We start from the raw sequence: 24,846 nt of genomic DNA, 5'->3' as shown, positions 1-24,846 counted from the left end.
ATCAGCAGCAGCATGTTGGAGCTTTAGTCCAAAAAACAAGTGAAGTCTGTAAAGTGTTCCCTCGGCTCCCACAGAGTCTCTGACTACTTCTGTCCTGTACAAGGAAGTATATCCTAACGGAGAAGGTGTGGCAATAAACAACAATAGGTCAACTGTTTTAAAGAAGACTTAGAGGGAGTTTCTAAAGCAGGTAAGAAAGATAAAAGAAAACCAAATGAAATATTTAGTTTAATGCTTCTGCAATCTCTGATGTGCGCAAACAGTAGTTCCAAGCTTTGTCCGCTACTTTTATTTAAAAAATGTTTAACATAAAAACAAAAACAGGAAGAAAAACAAGAATCATGTTTCTTTTTTAAAATAAAAAGTCCGTCAACACATCGTGGGCGCATCTAGTTTTTAGATATACATGAATAAATATAATAACCACAAAGTCAAAAGAACAAAGTTTACACATAACACACATAACAGATTTATTGATGCATTAAAATTATGCCACTTTCAGAATTGATGAGACAGTTGTTCTGTGCAGCTATATAACTATATAGTGTAATGCTCTGTCTCTTGCTCTCTATTCACAGCAGTAACTAAAGAATGATAATAAACACTATGGGTTCTTCAACTTTCTGCTGCTGCTCGCAGAGCTAGAACGTCTGGAGGTGGTGAGAGGAGGGGAGGTCACGGTCAGATCCAAGCCCAGTTCCACAGTCTTCAGCACGGGGGAGTGAAGGGCAGACGCCCTGGGGCTGCTGCTGGCTGAGGACGCAGGAGACCTACAACAGACAGGAAACAACACCATAAAGATCCAGAGGAAGAACGGTTATCTTTGGCCTGATAGAAGTACACAGGGTGACATATGAAGTCCTCCTCAGCTGAAGTTGTGTTCCATTGACAAGAGCAGTATTCAATTATTTTCCTCATTCACACTTTTATGATCAGTTCAAACTCATGACTATCTGACAACAAGCCCTAAATATTTTTGCTAACTTCAACTATCTCCTTTTCTGGAGAAGAGGTTTTAGTAACCTTTTAAACTTCCCTAGGACGCCACCATGTCTTACATATTTTGAGTTCTGTTATTGGGCTGGTTTTATTAGCCGTTGGTCTGTATTTTGGACTCGTTGGGCTGGTTACTGCATAGAGCAACATAATGCAACTAAATGGAACCTCGCTCCGTTAAAGTTAACTGTTAGCATCGTTAATTAGCAAGCAGGACTCTGCTGCCCACCGGCTGCTAACAGCTAACAGCTAACAGCTAACAGCTAATCGCTAACATTAATTGGCTCTCCTGCCCATTTCAAAACATATTTGTTGTTCACAATGTAGCATTATTAACATCTTTGAATGGACCCCTCCTGGGCCTTGGGCTGCTGTCATCTGTACCCTTTGACCCTGACCTTTGACCCTGACCTTTGACTCTGACGGCGGGCCTGCCGCACACCCTAAAATAGCTTAATAAAAATGGGTTCTATGGATACCCATAAGGTTTCCCTTTTCAGACATGCCCACTTTATGCTAATCACATGCAGTTTGGGGTAAAAAAAGAACAAGTAGTTTTATCCATGCAGTAAAAATGTGTTATTTTCGCGTATTCTAAAGATTTTGTATTTTAATCTTTCTGCATACTTTGGTCCCTAAACAGCATTGGACTTGCACAAAGCAGGTATGACTAGAAAGCTGAGACTCTTGTGGATTCAATGAGCCCAGTTCGTCCCCATAGCAGTTACAAATGGTATCAACAACTTATGAGACATAGTTGAGCCTGGTCCATCATAATGTTCTAAGGCCTTATATACTTATGTAACATTAGAATAGGCCCGTATTCAAAACACAATGATTATTGCATATTTATGACGAGAAAAACTTGACACAGCTGCATCTCAAATTGATCTTTAGGATCGCAGCTTTCAGCTGATGTATACCACTTCAATGTGGCATACACTGTCGAACTGCTACCCCCCTTAAAAACAAAAGACAAAAATGGATGTATGGTAGGGGTGGCAGGGGGGAGAGGGTCAGAAGGGACCAGGTCTGACCTAAGAGAGGCAGAGCTGCGGGCAGAGCTCATATTGGAGCTCCGATGGCTGGAAGGAGTGGAAGACGGAGAAGGAAGAGACAGATTGGCCTGAGAGAGAAACAAAAACGACCTCAAAGTTAAGTTCATATTTGAACTTGCATCTCATAAATGACGGTAATGTACAGCCTGTCATGGCTAATTGTTTTATACCTGCAGGAAGTATTTCTCCAACACTGATCTGAGGTCAGGTTTGTCCTCCATGGTTTCATTCAGCATCTTGTTGATACTCTTATTGAATTCTTTCAGCTCCCTCAGCTTAATGTCCTTCTCCTCAAAAGTCTCGGTGTTGGTGCTTTTTGCTGAGCGGATCTCTTTTGTCAGCTTCGAGCACTGTGGAGGACCACACAGAATTAAAATGTGATTATGGTTACAGCTATTAAATATTTGGATACCTGTACTGTATATACACACAACATTCATAATTAATTTACTTCTCACACCCAGTGCTTAGAAAAGAAGTGGAACAGGTAGATATCAAACCTGCTTTGTGGCTCTGACAACCTTCTCCTGCTGTGAAGAGATCTCTTTGTTCAGTTTACTGATGAGCGACTGTTTGTGCTCTATTTTGTGTTTCTCCACCTGCTCGTCATGCAGCAGACTCTCCAAGGTATTGTTCATGTCCTGGAAATGGAGACACACACACACACACACACACACACACTGGATGAGTCAGATAGATGGAGTTTCTGAGCGAGTTTATAAGTTATTATGTATAATACTGAAGAGGAGAGACAGAAATGAAGGAAACACGCCTTTACAAAGAAGATCATTGCAAATGGCAAAAAAAGAAAGCAGACCAGAGATCTTTTCCATTTCTTGCATTTCCTGCTTTCATTTTTTGCCATCTGCAGTGCCAATAAAGGTTACAGTTTCAGTATAAACTGCTTTGGGCTGTAATACAATAAAAATGTTTGCAATACAAAGGATTTCTATTCAGAGCGGTTTTGTTTTAGTTTTTTGCCGCTAACTTGCTAGTATAACCTATCTAGAGTGGATAGTAAAAGAAGAAGTGGAATATATAAGTATATACACTAGATTAAAACGCAGTTTACTTGTAAACTGGGATGTTTTTGAATTATATGTCACAAAGAAAATGTGCCTAAAATTAAACAAACAATGAAATAACATCAGTTAGGTAAGCATACAAAGATATTTCCAACTGCATACACACTGCTGACTCTGAAAAACACATTTCTCCTTGTACTCATATATATAAAGTCACTGGAAGTTAGCACTAAAGGTCCACTGTGTAGGATTTAGGGGGATTTATTGGCAGAAATGGAATATAATATTCATAACTATGTTTTCATTAGTGTATAAACACCTGAAACTAAGCATTGTTGTGTTTTTGTTAGCTTACAACAAACCCTTCTTATCTACTCTCCTTGGAATCCACAATCCGGACGTTCACTACCGTAGTGATGAATGTGGGGAAACAAACAAAACAATGTTGTTGACAATAACATGTTTAAATTGTAGGCTGACCTCTTCCCGAGAGGCAATCTCCAATACCTCCTTCACATATGGATATGGGAAGTCATTTTGTCAAACTGGAACGAATGATGTGAAACAAAAGAAGGGTTCCCTGAGAACATGTTGCAAGATGTGGGACCCTTTTTGGAGTATATATGTGGAGTAGATATGTATCCCTGAACGACTGATCAGCCTGCAGACTGACCAACAACTATATCCTTGTGTTTTAGTATTTCATCTTATTATTTTCATCATACATTTTTATTTGATTATTTATTCATGTTATGTCCTTAGTCTTGGTCTAGGTATTGCTTCTGTTTAGTAGTATGTGTCCTGTTGTATTGTTTTAATCTCGTTTCTTTGCTTTTATGACCAAGAGTTGTTGTATTCTCTGAATAACCTGTAAGTCCTGCTGGAGCTCTTGGACTTGTCTTTTCTTGTACTTCAGCTTCTCTTCAGCCGCCCTTAGCTGCTCTCCCAGCTTCAGTCTTTCCTTGTACTCTGGACCTAAAACAAAAAAAGTCGTAATGACTTTGTGACCAGTCATAGCAGCTCTACTGGTTTTAACTGACAAAAAAAACAAACATAAATCACTTCCTGCTGATGATCCCTGTTGAGAAAGTTGTTTAGTTTCATTCAGTCTACCTGGTCACACGTACTGGATTCATTGACTTTGTTGAGGGATTTGCGAAATGTTGAGTTACTGTTGTTGAACAACTGAATGGTGTTCTCCAGAGCTCTGTTTTCCAGCTCCATCTTGCGGATTTTAGCATCCAGACTGTCTCCCTTACGCTTGAGCTCCTCTTTCTCTTGTGCAGCCTAATAAAAAACACACAAAAGTGATTCAAAGTGCCGGAACAAATCTGAGCTGTAAGCTTCAACAGACTCTGTTTGTAACCTGGGGGGGTCTTAAAGACCTCTTACCTTTGTGATATAGTAAGTCTGCGATTTCTCCTCTTCCCCCTCAGGAGCTGCCATTGAAAGCGTCACAACCTCAAAGCGTTTCTTCATCATGTCGATCTTGGACAGTTTCTCATTCAGTTCAGCACTGACACAGAATCAATCGCTTAATAAGGTCATCTTTTTTTGTTGTTGTAAAAATGTTCTCAAAATCATGCAAGTATGACATGAAACACAACGTTTTATCTCTCTGACCATACACACCAGGAGTGTCAAACATACGGCCTGAGGGCCAGGACTGGACCCCCGTAATATTAAGCCTGGACCCCTTCTGCACCTCTAACTGTGGCAAATATTTCAAAAATTTTTCACCCCACATAATGGGCAGCGATAAAGTGTAAGTTAACACTGAATATTCTTGCGTTTGTTAGAACCAGACCTATGGGGTGGTTGTGCCTAATATATTTGGTTCCCCTAAAATCGCATGTGGTTCCAGACTGTCCCCCCCATTTGAATGTTTTTCCGCCAACACTATCAGGTGAAAAATACAAGAACTTTGAGAAGATATACTGAATTGTTGGCAGGTTTGAGGAAACAGCAGTCAGTCTGCGGTTGTAGCCGAGAGATCAGAATATGCAGCTGTGAAAGCTAACTACCTTATTGCTAACGAAATAGCATCAGCATCAAAGAATACTCTGAGGGTGAGTTTTGAAGACGTGCACGCTGAAGGCTGCAGGAATCTTGTCCCCCGACAAGCGACAGCTTTTTGCCTGAAGAGAAACTCTGTCGCAGATAGGATTTTGGATCGTGCAATTGAGGACAGTGAGGACATTATAGATGTTGTTTAACTGGCCATATTCACTGAATGTGGAAACTGAGGCATATTGTGGAAATTTCACTTATTTGTCTTTAGACATCTCCGGCTGCTCATCATCTGTTTTGTAAATGGATTGTTCAGTAATTGCGAATGCTTTCAGAATTTACTTTACTTCTTTACACTAAAAGAAAAAGAAACAGTTGGAGGTGTTATTTACAGGCTGTAATGCAATGGTTTGGTCCGGCCCACGTAAGATCAAATTGGGCTGTATGAGGCCCTTGAACTAAAATTAGTTTGACACCCCTGATAGATAATAGACGGTTAAAAGAGCAACGGCTGCAGGAAAATGAGATTTGGGGTCACAGCTGGACTTTTTACCTGAGTTTCTGCCTCTCCTGCTCACTGATCTTGAGCTGCTGGCCGAGCATGTCTCTGTAGACCTTGACCTCTTCCTCTCTGTCCTTTATTGCTTTCTGCAGCTTCAGCTTCCTCTTCTCCAGGGACAGCACGCTGCCCGCCTTGTTGTACAACAGATCCCTCATACGCTTGACTTCTATCTTCATGACGTTGTGCTCCACCATGTTGTCCTGATGAGGAACATGTGAGGTCAACATAGCACATGGTTTTTTCATGGTGCTCATTTTCAGATACATAGTGTCAGCTATGTCAGCTACTACTAATTTCTTCTATAAAATGTCAATAAATAATGTGCTGAAAAATGAATGAAGGTCAATTCATTGATTTGTCAGTCAACAGAAAAATAACTGACAACAATTTGGATGCTCGATTTATTGTTTAAAAGGAATACTTCAACATTTTGGTAAAAGAAACACTCATTGGTTCCTTGTCAAGAGTTAGCTGAGGAGTTTGATCCAACTCATGTCTGTACAGTGAATATGTATCTGAAGCCAGCAGCCTGTTAGCTCATGGGCGGATTATGAGACAACGGGCCCCTGGGCACAGGCATGCAAAAGGTCCCTCCACCTTACATAGGAGCACGACACACATACTTTATAGATGTTTAGCCTCTTGTTGGTTTTGTTTTCTCTCTGGTTGTGTGTCTCTTTGTCATAGTTGTTTTGAATGTCTTTGTAGTTTGTTTGTTTCAATTGTTTTTGCTGCTTTTTGTAGTCATTTTTGTATCTCTTTGTAGTCGTTGTGAGTCTCTTTGTAGTTGTTGTGAGTCTCTTTGTAGTTGTTTTGAGTGTCTTTGTAGTTGTTTGAGTCTCTTTGTAGTCGTTGTGAGTCTCTTTGTAGTTGTTTTGAGTCTCTTTGTAGTTGTTTTGAGTCTCTTTGTAGTTGTTTTGAGTCTCTTTGTAGTTGTTTGAGTCTCTTTGTAGTCGTTGTGAGTCTCTTTGTAGTTGTTTTGAGACTCTTTGTAGTTGTTTTGAGTCTCTTTGTAGTCGAAACATATTAAAATGTCTTTATCCTGAAATTGTTTTCAGAGTTTTACAGACAAGTTTACAAACACATTTCAAAGAGTTTCTTCTAATTCACAGAAGGAACACAAATATTCTAAATATGTCAAATGTCTTTTATGCTCGATACAGTCGAGGCAAATTTTTAATGAAAACTTTATTAACTTTAGTATTAAGACAAAATGTGTCCCCAATTTGTGCCAATTCATTTCTCCATAAGGCGAAGCCCGAAAGAATCTCTCTCCCTCTCCTTCACGTCAGAACACTGCGGTTGCCAGTTCGATGCACAACCTGCATATTTAATGGACAGTTAGTCAACTATCAAACCTCAGCTTTAGTTCACGGGACAAGAAGAGTAGTGGCCGCCTCGGCGCGGCTTGTCAGCCCTTGGGATTAGTACCGGAGCGAAACCGGGCGATAACCGTCTGTTTGTTTAAAAAGGACTTCACAATCATAAAATCATTTAGGAAAAGCAATACTTTTATTCTACACCTTTTTAAAACCTTTGTATGTGTATTATTTTTAAATAACAGGGAGTGCCCCTTTGGCTCAGTGAAAACATTTCTTGAGCTACACAAGACGTGGTGGAAACTTATTGATTCAGCAAAAGCATTTCAAAAAATAGTTTAAAAAAATTTAATGGCACCTTCTTCTTTTTTTACTCACACAAACATGCAGTCTATTGTCAGAGAGTATCATCTTCATTATGTTCTGTTCTATTATTGCTGCCACTCACGCCATTCAAACTGGTTTTGATAAGTGGACAGGTTTTTCTTTGACAACATGCAAACCGTGCGTCACAACGTGCAACAAGCAGCCACGAAACTTTACAGATGTGAGGTTGAGATCACAATGAAAGTCGAGTCAGAGTTGACTCTACACAAACCCCACTAGCTTTTTGTACTTATTCACCTGGTGGGTGGTTTGCGTGCGTGGCGCGGGGAGATTGTGTGCGCGTGCGTGGCGCGGTTTCTATTTAGTTCTCCCCTCTCCTTTCTTCCGCTCTGTAAGTGTGTGTGCACTTGTAGGTGTGTGCGCACGTGTGTGTGCGTGTGTGTCAGCTGCGAAGCCCCGCCCTTCGCAAAACGGAGCGAAGGAGAGAATGTGAATGCGCAAAGTAGACAGTACAAACTGAAACGTGCACATCAATTAGATCAATAACATAAGCGTTTAGTTTATTTAATAAAAGAGCATCTGTCAATGTGAAAAGTGAGTTGTGAATAAAAAATATATATTTATTTTATTAATCCGAGAAAAAGAAAAAAAACACCTTGAATTTCAGGCAGGGCGCTGGGCTCCGTTGGGGGGGGGGCACTGCAACAAGACAATGGTAGGGGAAACACTGTGCAGCATTATCTATTTTTACATACCTCTCTTTGAGCAATCAAAGCAATGCGGTAAGTGTACCTTTATCATCTCAGATCTACAGTCTTCCACAATTACATTTTGTCAATCAAACTCAGTTAACATTTTGCCCTCAGCGGTGGTATCCTCCTTATCCTACTGTATTAGGGCCAGGCATAAGGGGGGAAGTAAAGGGTGGAAGATTTTTTTTATTTTGCATTTCGAGAGTTAAGTCAATATATTTAGAATAAAGTTGAAAAACCATTTTGAGGGAAAAAGTAAAAATGTCGAGTAAAAAGTTAGAATTGTTTTTTATAATACATCAAATTACACTAGCGTCAGCGCAGATACTGAAAGTTCGACTTCATTCCACGACATTCCGACTTCCGAAATCTTCCTCCTTGAATGTCTGGCCGTAATACTCCATATTATCCACAGTGTCAGTGTCAGTAACGGAAGATCTTGGCACAATTCCAACTCTGGTGACTTTCTTCACTCTAATACTGAATCTCACATCTTCTTTGAACGACCATATCAAATTTCTGAGCTGAAAGACACAAATCATTTTAAACACATTATGTTCAGTCAATAACTGTCATCAGATTGTATTCTGCACACATCATATCAGATCGCACAATCAATACGGAATTGCTTTTTTATGAATGTTTTTATCATAGAAATTAAAGACATAATTGCACATGAATGTGGATTTGTGAAGACAGAACAAGGTCAGTGAGCTACCTGATACACCACTGCACCTGCTTCTTTTTCATTCAGGTCCAGAGAGGACCTAACACCTACCACGAGGTATGCCACTGTGGGACCTGTAAAGAGAAACTCATTAAAATGGTGTTAGACATCAAGTTGAATGACATTGTGCGAGCTGATAATGTGTTTACCAAAGTTTATCTCTTTAAAGGGAAGACGGCTCTCTGGGTTTAAGGAGGTGGTGGGCGCTGGGGAAACATTTAGAGAAATTAAACACCATTTTAAATCTAGACAGAACTTCTCACTACAAACTTCTGCTCAATAAATGTAGTTAACAGTAAGGAGCTCCTTTAGATTACAGCCTGTGTACTCACCTATCTGGTCAGCACATGAGACCAAACATCCAGCAAACAGGATCAGCAGCAGCATGTTGGAGCTTTAGTCCAAAAAACAAGTGAAGTCTGTAAAGTGTTCCCTCGGCTCCCACAGAGTCTCTGACTACTTCTGTCCTGTACAAGGAAGTATATCCTAACGGAGAAGGTGTGGCAATAAACAACAATAGGTCAACTGTTTTAAAGAAGACTTAGAGGGAGTTTCTAAAGCAGGTAAGAAAGATAAAAGAAAACCAAATGAAATATTTAGTTTAATGCTTCTGCAATCTCTGATGTGCGCAAACAGTAGTTCCAAGCTTTGTCCGCTACTTTTATTTAAAAAATGTTTAACATAAAAACAAAAACAGGAAGAAAAACAAGAATCATGTTTCTTTTTTAAAATAAAAAGTCCGTCAACACATCGTGGGCGCATCTAGTTTTTAGATATACATGAATAAATATAATAACCACAAAGTCAAAAGAACAAAGTTTACACATAACACACATAACAGATTTATTGATGCATTAAAATTATGCCACTTTCAGAATTGATGAGACAGTTGTTCTGTGCAGCTATATAACTATATAGTGTAATGCTCTGTCTCTTGCTCTCTATTCACAGCAGTAACTAAAGAATGATAATAAACACTATGGGTTCTTCAACTTTCTGCTGCTGCTCGCAGAGCTAGAACGTCTGGAGGTGGTGAGAGGAGGGGAGGTCACGGTCAGATCCAAGCCCAGTTCCACAGTCTTCAGCACGGGGGAGTGAAGGGCAGACGCCCTGGGGCTGCTGCTGGCTGAGGACGCAGGAGACCTACAACAGACAGGAAACAACACCATAAAGATCCAGAGGAAGAACGGTTATCTTTGGCCTGATAGAAGTACACAGGGTGACATATGAAGTCCTCCTCAGCTGAAGTTGTGTTCCATTGACAAGAGCAGTATTCAATTATTTTCCTCATTCACACTTTTATGATCAGTTCAAACTCATGACTATCTGACAACAAGCCCTAAATATTTTTGCTAACTTCAACTATCTCCTTTTCTGGAGAAGAGGTTTTAGTAACCTTTTAAACTTCCCTAGGACGCCACCATGTCTTACATATTTTGAGTTCTGTTATTGGGCTGGTTTTATTAGCCGTTGGTCTGTATTTTGGACTCGTTGGGCTGGTTACTGCATAGAGCAACATAATGCAACTAAATGGAACCTCGCTCCGTTAAAGTTAACTGTTAGCATCGTTAATTAGCAAGCAGGACTCTGCTGCCCACCGGCTGCTAACAGCTAACAGCTAACAGCTAACAGCTAATCGCTAACATTAATTGGCTCTCCTGCCCATTTCAAAACATATTTGTTGTTCACAATGTAGCATTATTAACATCTTTGAATGGACCCCTCCTGGGCCTTGGGCTGCTGTCATCTGTACCCTTTGACCCTGACCTTTGACCCTGACCTTTGACTCTGACGGCGGGCCTGCCGCACACCCTAAAATAGCTTAATAAAAATGGGTTCTATGGATACCCATAAGGTTTCCCTTTTCAGACATGCCCACTTTATGCTAATCACATGCAGTTTGGGGTAAAAAAAGAACAAGTAGTTTTATCCATGCAGTAAAAATGTGTTATTTTCGCGTATTCTAAAGATTTTGTATTTTAATCTTTCTGCATACTTTGGTCCCTAAACAGCATTGGACTTGCACAAAGCAGGTATGACTAGAAAGCTGAGACTCTTGTGGATTCAATGAGCCCAGTTCGTCCCCATAGCAGTTACAAATGGTATCAACAACTTATGAGACATAGTTGAGCCTGGTCCATCATAATGTTCTAAGGCCTTATATACTTATGTAACATTAGAATAGGCCCGTATTCAAAACACAATGATTATTGCATATTTATGACGAGAAAAACTTGACACAGCTGCATCTCAAATTGATCTTTAGGATCGCAGCTTTCAGCTGATGTATACCACTTCAATGTGGCATACACTGTCGAACTGCTACCCCCCCTTAAAAACAAAAGACAAAAATGGATGTATGGTAGGGGTGGCAGGGGGGAGAGGGTCAGAAGGGACCAGGTCTGACCTAAGAGAGGCAGAGCTGCGGGCAGAGCTCATATTGGAGCTCCGATGGCTGGAAGGAGTGGAAGACGGAGAAGGAAGAGACAGATTGGCCTGAGAGAGAAACAAAAACGACCTCAAAGTTAAGTTCATATTTGAACTTGCATCTCATAAATGACGGTAATGTACAGCCTGTCATGGCTAATTGTTTTATACCTGCAGGAAGTATTTCTCCAACACTGATCTGAGGTCAGGTTTGTCCTCCATGGTTTCATTCAGCATCTTGTTGATACTCTTATTGAATTCTTTCAGCTCCCTCAGCTTAATGTCCTTCTCCTCAAAAGTCTCGGTGTTGGTGCTTTTTGCTGAGCGGATCTCTTTTGTCAGCTTCGAGCACTGTGGAGGACCACACAGAATTAAAATGTGATTATGGTTACAGCTATTAAATGTTTGGATACCTGTACTGTATATACACACAACATTCATAATTAATTTACTTCTCACACCCAGTGCTTAGAAAAGAAGTGGAACAGGTAGATATCAAACCTGCTTTGTGGCTCTGACAACCTTCTCCTGCTGTGAAGAGATCTCTTTGTTCAGTTTACTGATGAGCGACTGTTTGTGCTCTATTTTGTGTTTCTCCACCTGCTCGTCATGCAGCAGACTCTCCAAGGTATTGTTCATGTCCTGGAAATGGAGACACACACACACACACACACACACACACTGGATGAGTCAGATAGATGGAGTTTCTGAGCGAGTTTATAAGTTATTATGTATAATACTGAAGAGGAGAGACAGAAATGAAGGAAACACGCCTTTACAAAGAAGATCATTGCAAATGGCAAAAAAAGAAAGCAGACCAGAGATCTTATCCATTTCTTGCATTTCCTGCTTTCATTTTTTGCCATCTGCAGTGCCAATAAAGGTTACAGTTTCAGTATAAACTGCTTTGGGCTGTAATACAATAAAAATGTTTGCAATACAAAGGATTTCTATTCAGAGCGGTTTTGTTTTAGTTTTTTGCCGCTAACTTGCTAGTATAACCTATCTAGAGTGGATAGTAAAAGAAGAAGTGGAATATATAAGTATATACACTAGATTAAAACGCAGTTTACTTGTAAACTGGGATGTTTTTGAATTATATGTCACAAAGAAAATGTGCCTAAAATTAAACAAACAATGAAATAACATCAGTTAGGTAAGCATACAAAGATATTTCCAACTGCATACACACTGCTGACTCTGAAAAACACATTTCTCCTTGTACTCATATATATAAAGTCACTGGAAGTTAGCACTAAAGGTCCACTGTGTAGGATTTAGGGGGATTTATTGGCAGAAATGGAATATAATATTCATAACTATGTTTTCATTAGTGTATAAACACCTGAAACTAAGCATTGTTGTGTTTTTGTTAGCTTACAACAAACCCTTCTTATCTACTCTCCTTGGAATCCACAATCCGGACGTTCACTACCGTAGTGATGAATGTGGGGAAACAAACAAAACAATGTTGTTGACAATAACATGTTTAAATTGTAGGCTGACCTCTTCCCGAGAGGCAATCTCCAATACCTCCTTCACATATGGATATGGGAAGTCATTTTGTCAAACTGGAACGAATGATGTGAAACAAAAGAAGGGTTCCCTGAGAACATGTTGCAAGATGTGGGACCCTTTTTGGAGTATATATGTGGAGTAGATATGTATCCCTGAACGACTGATCAGCCTGCAGACTGACCAACAACTATATCCTTGTGTTTTAGTATTTCATCTTATTATTTTCATCATACATTTTTATTTGATTATTTATTCATGTTATGTCCTTAGTCTTGGTCTAGGTATTGCTTCTGTTTAGTAGTATGTGTCCTGTTGTATTGTTTTAATCTCGTTTCTTTGCTTTTATGACCAAGAGTTGTTGTATTCTCTGAATAACCTGTAAGTCCTGCTGGAGCTCTTGGACTTGTCTTTTCTTGTACTTCAGCTTCTCTTCAGCCGCCCTTAGCTGCTCTCCCAGCTTCAGTCTTTCCTTGTACTCTGGACCTAAAACAAAAAAAGTCGTAATGACTTTGTGACCAGTCATAGCAGCTCTACTGGTTTTAACTGACAAAAAAAACAAACATAAATCACTTCCTGCTGATGATCCCTGTTGAGAAAGTTGTTTAGTTTCATTCAGTCTACCTGGTCACACGTACTGGATTCATTGACTTTGTTGAGGGATTTGCGAAATGTTGAGTTACTGTTGTTGAACAACTGAATGGTGTTCTCCAGAGCTCTGTTTTCCAGCTCCATCTTGCGGATTTTAGCATCCAGACTGTCTCCCTTACGCTTGAGCTCCTCTTTCTCTTGTGCAGCCTAATAAAAAACACACAAAAGTGATTCAAAGTGCCGGAACAAATCTGAGCTGTAAGCTTCAACAGACTCTGTTTGTAACCTGGGGGGGTCTTAAAGACCTCTTACCTTTGTGATATAGTAAGTCTGCGATTTCTCCTCTTCCCCCTCAGGAGCTGCCATTGAAAGCGTCACAACCTCAAAGCGTTTCTTCATCATGTCGATCTTGGACAGTTTCTCATTCAGTTCAGCACTGACACAGAATCAATCGCTTAATAAGGTCATCTTTTTTTGTTGTTGTAAAAATGTTCTCAAAATCATGCAAGTATGACATGAAACACAACGTTTTATCTCTCTGACCATACACACCAGGAGTGTCAAACATACGGCCTGAGGGCCAGGACTGGACCCCCGTAATATTAAGCCTGGACCCCTTCTGCACCTCTAACTGTGGCAAATATTTCAAACATTTTTCACCCCACATAATGGGCAGCGATAAAGTGTAAGTTAACACTGAATATTCTTGCGTTTGTTAGAACCAGACCTATGGGGTGGTTGTGCCTAATATATTTGGTTCCCCTAAAATCGCATGTGGTTCCAGACTGTCCCCCCCATTTGAATGTTTTTCCGCCAACACTATCAGGTGAAAAATACAAGAACTTTGAGAAGATATACTGAATTGTTGGCAGGTTTGAGGAAACAGCAGTCAGTCTGCGGTTGTAGCCGAGAGATCAGAATATGCAGCTGTGAAAGCTAACTACCTTATTGCTAACGAAATAGCATCAGCATCAAAGAATACTCTGAGGGTGAGTTTTGAAGACGTGCACGCTGAAGGCTGCAGGAATCTTGTCCCCCGACAAGCGACAGCTTTTTGCCTGAAGAGAAACTCTGTCGCAGATAGGATTTTGGATCGTGCAATTGAGGACAGTGAGGACATTATAGATGTTGTTTAACTGGCCATATTCACTGAATGTGGAAACTGAGGCATATTGTGGAAATTTCACTTATTTGTCTTTAGACATCTCCGGCTGCTCATCATCTGTTTTGTAAATGGATTGTTCAGTAATTGCGAATGCTTTCAGAATTTACTTTACTTCTTTACACTAAAAGAAAAAGAAACAGTTGGAGGTGTTATTTACAGGCTGTAATGCAATGGTTTGGTCCGGCCCACGTAAGATCAAATTGGGCTGTATGAGGCCCTTGAACTAAAATTAGTTTGACACCCCTGATAGATAATAGACGGTTAAAAGAGCAACGGCTGCAGGAAAATGAGATTTGGGGTCACAGCTGGACTTTTTACCTGAGTTTCTGCCTTCTCCTGCTCACTGATCTTGAGCTGCTGGCCGAGCATGTCTCTGTAGACCTTGACCTCTTCCTCTCTGTCCTTTATTGCTTTCTGCAGCTTCAGCTTCCTCTTCTCCAGGGACAGCACGCTGCCCGCCTTGTTGTACAACAGATCCCTCATACGCTTGACTTCTATCTTCATGACGTTGTGCTCCACCATGTTGTCCTGATGAGGAACATGTGAGGTCAACATAGCACATGGTTTTTTCATGGTGCTCATTTTCAGATACATAGTGTCAGCTATGTCAGCTACTACTAATTTCTTCTATAAAATGTCAATAAATAATGTGCTGAAAAATGAATGAAGGTCAATTCATTGATTTGTCAGTCAACAGAAAAATAACTGACAACAATTTGGATGCTCGATTTATTGTTTAAAAGGAATACTTCAACATTTTGGTAAAAGAAACACTCATTGGTTCCTTGTCAAGAGTTAGCTGAGGAGTTTGATCCAACTCATGTCTGTACAGTGAATATGTATCTGAAGCCAGCAGCCTGTTAGCTCATGGGCGGATTATGAGACAACGGGCCCCTGGGCACAGGCATGCAAAAGGTCCCTCCACCTTACATAGGAGCACGACACACATACTTTATAGATGTTTAGCCTCTTGTTGGTTTTGTTTTCTCTCTGGTTGTGTGTCTCTTTGTCATAGTTGTTTTGAATGTCTTTGTAGTTTGTTTGTTTCAATTGTTTTTGCTGCTTTTTGTAGTCATTTTTGTATCTCTTTGTAGTCGTTGTGAGTCTCTTTGTAGTTGTTTTGAGTGTCTTTGTAGTTGTTTTGAGTCTCTTTGTAGTCGTTTTGAGTCTCTTTGTAGTCGTTGTGAGTCTCTTCGTAGTTGTTTTGAGTCTCTTTGTAGTTGTTTTGAGTGTCTTTGTAGTTGTTTTGAATCTCTTTGTAGTCGTTGTGAGTCTCTTTGTAGTTGTTTTGAGTCTCTTTGTAGTCGTTGTGAGTCTCTTTGTAGTCGTTGTGAGTCTCTTTGTAGTTGTTTTGAGTCTCTTTGTAGTTGGTTTGAGTCTCTTTGTAGTCGTTGTGAGTCTCTTTGTAGTTGTTTTGAGTCTCTTTGTAGTCTTTTTTGTGTTTCTTTGTTGTCATTTTGAGTCTCTTGTACGTGTCTCTTTGAGTGACATTTTGTAGGTGAAGGCCAAGGGGCCTCCTGTCCCTGTGGGACCCCTGACCTGTGCCTGGAAGGCCTGTTCAGTAATACATCTACGTGTTAGCTTAGTTTAGTCATTAGCTTAATCCGTACAATAACCAAAGTGTAAAAATGACAATGATGAGTTTTACAGGGGTTTACAATAACAATTGTTATTATTGTTTATGTGCCAGACTATTTCTTATCCAGGAGAAGTAACTTCCTGGTTTGCTGGCAACAGGTTGACAAATGGGATTAGTTTCAGTCTGGACCAAAGGGTGGACCTACCAACTGACTGACATTGCTGTCCCTAATGCCAAACGTTTGCTGGTTCCTGTATCTCAAATGTGAGGATTTGCTGTTTTTCTCTGTCTAATGTCTTTGTAAACTGAAAGCACTATTTACTCTCACTGCATCCAAAGTTTCCAGAATGAGCCTCAATTCATTTTCTGTCAATCAAATAATTATTTCAGCAATATGTAAGATGGAGAAAAAGTGAGATAAGTTGAATCAAACACTTAATTTAATCTCCTAAACACAATTTGATGCCAATGGTTAGGGATTTTATTCTATCGTTTGGTTTATTTGAAGCTAATGTACTTTTAAGATTCTTGCTGTTCGGAGTTGTATCCTCATGATTGTTTGCACTTATTGTAAGTCACTTTGGACAAAAGCGTCAGCTAAATGAAATGTAAAAGTAAAAATAAGTTAAAGTAAGTCCTCACATGATTTCATCATACCTGCTATGACATCAGTTACCTGTTTCCTGAGCCTGAGTCTCTTCAGCTCCTTTTCATTGGTGTTACGGAGTAGCGTGAACTCCTCGATCTTATCGGTCAGATGTCTCTTTTGAGACTCTGACTTCTCCACGACTTTCCTCAAATGACGAATATCATCCTGCCAGAGACAATGACAGGTGTGAGATGGAATTATTTTTGCAGGTTCAGTGCGTGAAAAAGGCGTAATAGTACAGTGAGTAATAATCAGTCTCACCTCAGACTCCTTGAGCGTGTTGGTAAGCATGTTGGCCGTCTCCTTCTTCTCCTGTAGGGCTCTGGCCAGCGCAGCGATCTTTAGGTCTAGCATTTGTTTTTCGTCTGTGTGAACCTCACCTTGCAGCCGTGCCAGTTTTCTATCCAGGGAGGCAATCTGGGAGTCCTACACAATGCAGGAAAGTGAAAGAAAAATCTGAATATGTGAGGTATTGCAGAGTCGAACACCAGACTAGGGAATGCTGTTAAAGAAGTTAAAGAAATGCCATACAAATAATAAATATTTAAAAGAATAAGAAAATGAATGTGGAAATATAAAGACAAATACATAAAATAATAAATAAGTAAATAAAAAATTGTGGAAGAGGAATAAATAAAATAATAAATATTTTTATATTATATTTTAAAAAATAATGAGAAATAAATAAATGTGGAAATATAAAGACAAATAACAAAACATATATTTGTTCATTTATTTATATATATATATATATTTTTATATTGTTTTTTATATAGAGATTTATTTATTTATGTATATCTTTTATATCTTTTTTATATTTACATTTTTTATATAAATCCCTTTAATTGTTCCTTATTCTTTTCCCTATTGCTTTAGCATGCAAAAGGATTAAATGAAAATGCTTGTATTTATTATTTTATATTTAATTATTTGTCTTATGTATTCCTCTTAATATTTCCAGATGTATTCTTTATGGCAGTCCTATCACTCTATACATGCCTGTTCACTCATGGTTATCTGCTGTCTCATTAATTCCTTCTCCAGTTTTCTGAGCTGGCTGTCCAGGCCGGTGACGATGGATTTATTCCTCGAAATCTGGGCGATGGAATTCTTCTCTTTTGTCTTGAGGACCTGCAAACGCTCTTTACGACAGAAAAGCTCCTCCCTACAGTCTTGCAGCTGGACATCCAACTCCTAAAACAAAGCACAGGCCCAAAAAGGGTTACACAGTAGTATAACAGCACAAAGCTTCACCATTTTGAGTAAGATAGCATGTTTATGTTATGCACCAACATACCAAAGCAAATACCTTGTATGTGAAAACCTACTTGGCAATAAACCTGATTCTAAATTTGAATAATTTAGATTCAACCTAGCATGATGAAATGATTTATAATGGTGGAATTGGTTATTGAGCTCACCATAATAATAGTTATCCAACAAAAAAAGTACAATTCTATCACATTTGCTGTACTAATCACTAGTTAAATTGAGTGTATCTATATCTTTACAGCAAGGAGCACTGTCCTTTACTGTCTCCTCTATAATTGATCTTCAAGTCTAATGTTTTCAGGAGAATGTTAACTGTTGATCACAATACAAATGTAATGTTAATGTTGTCATTTTTGTTTGTTTATTTAATGTTTGTATGGTGTCTGCAGCTCTTCCTGAGCCTTAAGATTATTGTGTGAGGAGTCATAGGTCATAGGTCAAGGCAACCTAGATTAATGTATGAACATTTTAGCAAATCAGATGTTATGCTTCTCTTTCAGTTGTCATATTTTGATTGTCTCCTTCAGCAGAAAATAATCATCAGAGTGTGCTGGGATTCAAAAGGTTCTTGAGATAAACAACTGAAAGTTATAACAACAGTTCTCTTCCACTGTCACCGCAGCAAATGAACAGTTCATGGTTCAGGATTGTCTTACCTTGATTGTGTGTTCCTCATCTTTGAGGAGGAGGTCCATCTGTGCGGCTCTCTCCTCCTCACTAAGGGCTGTCTGAGTCACAACTTCCAGCTTCTGCTCCAGCGCAACATTATAGGCCCTGGCTTTCTTGAGTCTACAACAAACACATATACAGACAGAGCTTGCATTACTCCCAACTCGCCAAACTGGTCTGTGCCCCTCGGCGTCAACACACATAGGCCCACTTTAGCGTCTGTATCAGACAAACGGGCTTTCAACTAACTCCAAAGTGTAAACTCATCCGAACTACAGTTCATAGAGCGACAAAGTCCACGATGGAGGGTTGGGTGAATGAATGGGTCAAACAAACACAGAACTTTCCCCCAGGAGATCACTATTCGTGTCCCGTGTGAAACAAAAACTCCATGTGACTTATTTTACCTTACTTTTGTTACGTAACTAACTGCAGTTACTTTACGTAACAAACGTTCCTACCTAAACCTAACCAAATCGTTTTGTTGCCTCAACATAACCAAGTATTGTAAACCCAAAACTAAGTAAACCTATGTTGGAAGTTTCTTTTGAAAGGGACTGTCTGCATGTTCTAAGCCAGGGGTCGGCAACCTTTCCAATCTAAAGAGCCATTTGGCCCCCTCTTCCACCAAATAAGATTTGTCTGGAGCCGCAAAACATATTTGATAACACAGCTTATAAGTTGTATATATAGTTATACTATATTTGTTGCATTTATGAAATGACAGAATGACAATAAAAGAAACTGTTGCTATGTTTACCTGTTTCAACAAAGGAAAACACCAAACTCTTTTGAAGAGAAGGATAAAATACAGCGGCATGTTGAGGCCTACTTTGAAATAAATTAAACACAGAACTATGCAGCCTATTTGAGTCCTCTCCATATTTGTTGAATAAAATAAAATAAAATGAATATAATATAAAAATACACAAAACAATAAAAAATACAATATAAAAATTAAATGAATAAAAACTGTAGCCCATTTTGAAATTTAAAAAACGTATAGCTGCAGCCTAATATCTTAAAAAGAGTAAACCAGTCTGTACCTAATTATGTCCGTTTCAGTGTGTTTTCATCCACATCATCATCATAATTTCTTTGGCTTTTCAACTATTCACAACAGCCTCACAAATGTCCCACAACATTTCTTTCAACATCACATTTTCTGTTTGCTCATTTCTCGCCACATATGAAGCACACAGGTAAGTCAGCACCGTTGACAGGGAAAGCAAATGTATCTGTCCACGCAGAATTAAACTATTTTCCTCCGAAACGTATCTTTTTTTGGTTTTATCCATGGTTAGCATACCGAGTTAGGAGGGGGTCTGCAACTCAAGATAAGCCCCCTGCAGGGAAAGGCGCCGCGCCCGTAGACGCAGGAGAATGTGACGCATGTTTTAGTTGGCCAACAGTCTTTGAAGAGTTGGGAGTGAGACTGTGTTACAGTGGTAAATAATAAAGACACGTGTTGAAAGATTTCACTGACTTGTCATTGTTATCCTGGAGGTCTTTCTTCAATCTGGATATGTGGCACGTCACAGACTCCACATCGGAGGTTGCTCTGCCCAGTGTGCCTTTGCAACTATCCAGCTGCAACACACAAGAGAATCAATTTTGTTCTGGTGAAATTGGAACATTCTTTGATCGCACATCATTTTCTAGTGAACAATAGTTTGGTAGCTTAAAGGTTTTGAGAGGCTGACCTCATCCTTCACCCTGCTGCAGTTATTCTCCTGCTCCTTCAAATCCTGCCGCAGCTTTACAGTCAGTCTGTTGGCCGTGGTTATCTTACTCTCTGTTTCCTTGTTGTTGTCCTTCTGATTGTCCAGCAGGTGCTTCCTCTCTGTAATGGTGGCGTTCCTATCCCTGATGTTCTGCTTTGATTGGGCAAGTTGCTGGATGAATAAAGGAACAACACAGGAATACAAACACTTATTACTCAGGTGTAGCGTTCAGCGTACATTGGCTCATATTGATCAGAGGTTTATTTATTTTTTTGAGTCAGCATGTCTTTTATCAGCAGACGTGTCAAAGGCTTTACCAGAGCACACTGCTGCATCTCAGCGTCTCGCTGCTTCATCTGCTTCAGAGTGTTTTCCCACTGGTGGATGAGCTGCTGGGTCTCCAGATGGGCCTGTTGCAAATTTTCTGTAGTTTTATCCAAAGCAATCTGTTCGGAAAGCAGAGGGAAAGTGTATATTCATAGACTTTGTGACAGTCTGGGGCTGTACGGGGACGTGTTATGCTCATTTTCAGGTTGATATGTATTTTAGGTTTCTTCTAGAACATGTTCAAATGCTTTACTGTTTAAAAAACACATTATTTTAAGTCCCCCTCCAGACAAAGCCCAGTCTGCTCTCATTGTCTTGCTAGAGAAAATCAACATTTGCCTCACATTCACTTCCATTGATGCGAAGGGGCCGAAAAACAATGGCTTCACTTTGTGTGGAGTTCAACTTTAGCAAACTTTCAGGCAAATATCGCAATGGTCACTCGCCTGCTTTCAAGCATGTGTGACCGTGCCCTAAAAGTAGTTCTCAAGCCGTAGATGGAGATACTCAGGTGGGGGTATATTCTAATAATCCTGCATGTGACATATAAGAAAAGAAGCCAAATCTGAATGGCTTGTTGAATCCAACGTTTGCTGAGCGAGACATCCACAAACAACTGACTGTGTTGTCTTATTTCAGTTTGTGGGTGTGTTGGCACTCCAGACACCAACATGTACGTGCACAAGCACTGAAAAGGTGAGTTTTTCATGATATGTCCCCTTTAAAGATTTAGAATTAGCCATATAAAATTTTTAATGTATATTGTTTTCTCACCTGTGCAGATATAGTCTCAGTCAACTCTTTGTCAAGCGCTTTGCGCCTTTCATTTGCCTCCAGTGTCTTCTTCTCTATGGCCAGAGTGAGCGCCTAGAGATTATAAAGCTGTTAGATCCGGATGAGTCAGAGCTGTAAACAGCAGTTTAGTCTGCTGAAAACAGAAAAGGTGTTCACCTGTTATTTGATACATCCCTCTTCTCCTCACCTTGATCCTCTGCTCATCTTGCTGGGCGTACTTAATGATGGCCATTGTGTCCTCATCTTTGCGTGATGACTCCTCTAAAAAGGAATCCATGGTCTGCTGGTCCCAGTTCATCTGGCTCCTAAACTCCTCTAGCTTCTGTTTGGCCTTGAAGATATGGTTCTGAGGGTATGAACAGAGGTTAAGTAACACATGTTGGCACCAACAAATATTGCTGTTTCTATTTTTAAAGTACATGTTGTAGACCTCCAGCATGTTCCTCCTCTCTGCTAAAGATCTATGGTCATTCTCCATCTTAGCGGTGTCCTGTGCCAGGCGACCTTTCTCCCTTTCTGCGAGGGTGGTGAGGTGTTTCTCCAACTCTCCTTCTCTTTCCTTTGCATAGCACAGAGCCTGAGAGCAGAAAAATCAAAAATCAAAATGAATAACACACCCTGACATGTGAATATAATCCTATTACCAGAAGAGACACACACGGGTCTGATACAGAATAAATAAACAACGTATTCTGATATTCCAACCTCTGTGTTTTCCAGCTCTTGTTTAGCACTTTTGAGATAATCGACCATCAACTGCTTCTGATCCTTTTTTCGCTCAAGTTTGTTTTCCAGTTGCACCGACTTTGCCTCTTTTTTACGAATCTGTTGTCGAGGAAGTCATCAGATTAAAAGCATTATATCATCAACATATATTTCTGCAGCATTGTTTTCCCGTCAATACATGTAGTTACAAACATTTGTCTTGTGACACATGAACAGATTCACCATTTAGCTGAAACACGTCTGTTGCCCATTATGTGTCGACGTTAAACTTGTGAACCCAGGTGTCAGAGCCATGCGGTCTAGATGCTTAAAATGTTATTAGTACAATATGGTTGCAGTGTGGAGCATAATACAATAGTTAGTGATAAAGCTCATGTGAGCCTATGTAGTAAGACATTTTGATTGTTAGCTTTTGGATTTGACCCAACATGATTTGATAAAAACATGAATCATGTATTAGAGGACTTTTTGACAAACTGCTAGAACACGACCCATAGACACAACAATGGCCTGTGACACAATGGGCCCCAGGGCACAGACAGTAATTAATCAACTATTCAAAATGTATTTATATAGCATCTTTGGAACAAATCAAATGCACTTCAAAGTGATTGATGAACGATTGACAAACATTAGGATGTTAAAAGTAGTAAAATGTTAATAAGATTAAATAATAGAATAATGTCATAATGATCAACAGTAAAGTATTGGCATAACGAAATACAGTAAAATAAAAAATAAAGATGATAATAAAATCAGTATGAATAATAAAACCATAGAATTAAAAAACACTAATGGCTGAAAGCAACTTCAGCAGATATTTTTGTTTTGCTTTGTGGAACAGCAAAAAGAGAAGAACCGCAGGATCTGAGGGGGCTCCATGGATCATAAACCAAAAGCATTTCTGAGAGGCATGGAGTGAGTGCCTTATGAACTAATACTATACTTTTAAAATCAACACAAAAACTAACAGGTAACCAATGTAAAGACTTTAAAATAGATATGTGTGCCCTCTTTTTGGTCTTCGTCAGCACTCATGCAGCAGAAATTTGAATTAATTGTAGCTGATTCATAGTATTTATTGTATTCCTGTAAGAGTCGCCGACCCTATCGATATAGTAACAAGACACCCAAACTCAAAGAGTGGAAGATTAAGCATCTATGCCCCACTGAAGCAGGAAGTACCATGACACTTCCACCATGAATGGATGCAGAAAAGGCACAAATGTGATGCTCAGCCCTCAGACCCCCCACCTAATATGTGCCCCCCACCCTTAGTGCCACATGACCTAAAATCTATAGATTTCATTTTTTTGAAGAAAAAAAAAAATCTTTTGACAAACGTTCAAACAGGCATCACTGGCCACAGTTCAGTACACAACTGAGAAACATGACTGCCAGAAATAAAGAGAAAATGACAACTAAGCAAACATGTATAAACATGTTGTAATAGTTAGCATAGAGCCAATTCTCACTCATTTTAAGAGCTTATATCTGCCACTGTTCAGTGTTGCTTCTGAGTCGCTGTGCCTGAGATGTGTTCATTTCTTAACAACGCTGCATGATGTTTCATTTATAAACAATTAAAAAAACGATTGAATTGGATTTTTTTAAATTGATGTTATTGATGAAATGAGTTGTCGAATATCCCACGTTATAATATAGGGTGTCCTAAGTGGATAAACCTGCAGATATGAGCTACATTGTGGAGCGCTAGACGGTAAACCTGTTATGTTAGTAATGTTTGACGGTCCGTAACAACTTCTAACCCGTTACCTGTCAGACATCCCAGTTTGTCGGTTAATACACACTAAACACAGCACTATCAGTTCCTCCGTTACAGTAACCAAAATAAACAGTGTTATTCGTGGTGTCATGAATAAACATAAGTGTGCTCCCACTCACCTCTTCTATCAAAGCCTTGTTTTCAGCGTTGAGTTCCGGGATAGCAAAGCGCTCATCCCAGCCCATGTCAGATAAAACGGTATTCATATTAATGCTCGACATTTCCCGGTTTGACTCAGCCTCTACAAAGTAACACAAGTAATTCAAAGGTGCACTTGTTTCCGCTGTATTATAATAAACTGCTGGCAGTTGTTTCTTTATCCAGTTCGCTGTTGCTAACTTTAGCAGACGCTGTCTGTTGTCAATCGCCCATAGCAACCGCACGTGCCTTAAAATGCTGTCACAAGGAGGTAGCGCGAGCACGTCCCCTCAATGATCCAGTTCATTGTGCTGCAGAAGCATGTACAGAAGTATTTTTACATCTCAATTCAATTAATAAGTGTCAAAAACATGCAACATGGACGTTTTTTACCCATACAACATAGACAATATCCAAGAGGTAACTGCAGAAGTATAACACATAAGATGTTGAAAAGAAGAGATACATCACGAACCCATTTCAAGTCATGCATATGGTATCTCCCTCAAAGCAATCACTTTTGTATTAAAAACAAATTTGGTATTTAAGTTAATTTGGCATACCCAAAACCAAACATCCATTTCTCATTATCAGACTTATAAAAGCATCTGGATTATTTCCATCTACATTACTGAATGATCAACTATAACATGCCCATTGAAATAAAATGTTAGTTCAGCAAATGACATGCCAATCATAAACCATTT

General features: G+C 39.5%; 2 protein-coding genes across 2 annotated transcripts; both read right to left on the bottom strand.

Annotated features, from left to right (window-relative positions):
• Positions 1 to 456: 456 nt before the first annotated feature.
• On the bottom strand, positions 457 to 24,840 carry LOC115022153 (coiled-coil domain-containing protein 39-like). Its single transcript, XM_029453046.1, has 20 exons — positions 24,121 to 24,840; positions 22,195 to 22,314; positions 21,920 to 22,066; positions 21,677 to 21,835; positions 21,469 to 21,561; positions 20,685 to 20,813; positions 20,347 to 20,538; positions 20,130 to 20,233; positions 18,631 to 18,763; positions 17,702 to 17,896; positions 16,964 to 17,128; positions 16,730 to 16,867; positions 5,643 to 5,851; positions 4,472 to 4,595; positions 4,207 to 4,366; positions 3,948 to 4,054; positions 2,555 to 2,695; positions 2,225 to 2,404; positions 2,034 to 2,122; positions 457 to 770 (listed from the first exon to the last, which is right to left on the bottom strand). The coding sequence occupies exons 1-20, from the start codon at positions 24,220 to 24,222 to the stop codon at positions 605 to 607; spliced, it is 2,853 nt and encodes a 950-aa protein (XP_029308906.1). The 5' UTR covers positions 24,223 to 24,840; the 3' UTR covers positions 457 to 604.
• Positions 9,360 to 13,479, bottom strand: LOC115022151 (coiled-coil domain-containing protein 39-like). Its single transcript, XM_029453045.1, has 6 exons — positions 13,343 to 13,479; positions 13,098 to 13,204; positions 11,705 to 11,845; positions 11,375 to 11,554; positions 11,184 to 11,272; positions 9,360 to 9,919 (listed from the first exon to the last, which is right to left on the bottom strand). Exons 3-6 carry the CDS (start codon positions 11,840 to 11,842, stop codon positions 9,754 to 9,756), a joined length of 573 nt encoding a protein of 190 aa, XP_029308905.1. The 5' UTR covers positions 11,843 to 11,845; positions 13,098 to 13,204; positions 13,343 to 13,479; the 3' UTR covers positions 9,360 to 9,753.
• Positions 24,841 to 24,846: the final 6 nt, after the last annotated feature.

This window comes from Cottoperca gobio, chromosome 17 (genome assembly GCF_900634415.1).
Source record: "Cottoperca gobio chromosome 17, fCotGob3.1, whole genome shotgun sequence".
NCBI lineage: Eukaryota > Metazoa > Chordata > Actinopteri > Perciformes > Bovichtidae > Cottoperca > Cottoperca gobio.
This window is presented reverse-complemented; position numbering and strand designations above follow the sequence as displayed.

Coding starts and splice junctions, on each gene's coding strand:
- LOC115022151 (XM_029453045.1), bottom strand. CDS start 11,842: ATGAACAATACCTTGGAGAGTCTGCTGCATGACGAGCAGGTGGAGAAA. Junction 11,555..11,704: donor TTGTCAGAGCCACAAAGCAG/GTTTGATATCTA, acceptor GGTCCTCCACAG/TGCTCGAAGCTGACAAAAGA. Junction 11,273..11,374: donor TGGAGAAATACTTCCTGCAG/GTATAAAACAAT, acceptor TTTCTCTCTCAG/GCCAATCTGTCTCTTCCTTC.
- LOC115022153 (XM_029453046.1), bottom strand. CDS start 24,222: ATGTCGAGCATTAATATGAATACCGTTTTATCTGACATGGGCTGGGAT. Junction 4,596..5,642: donor CAGGAGAGGCAGAAACTCAG/GTAAAAAGTCCA, acceptor ATTCTGTGTCAG/TGCTGAACTGAATGAGAAAC. Junction 2,123..2,224: donor TGGAGAAATACTTCCTGCAG/GTATAAAACAAT, acceptor TTTCTCTCTCAG/GCCAATCTGTCTCTTCCTTC.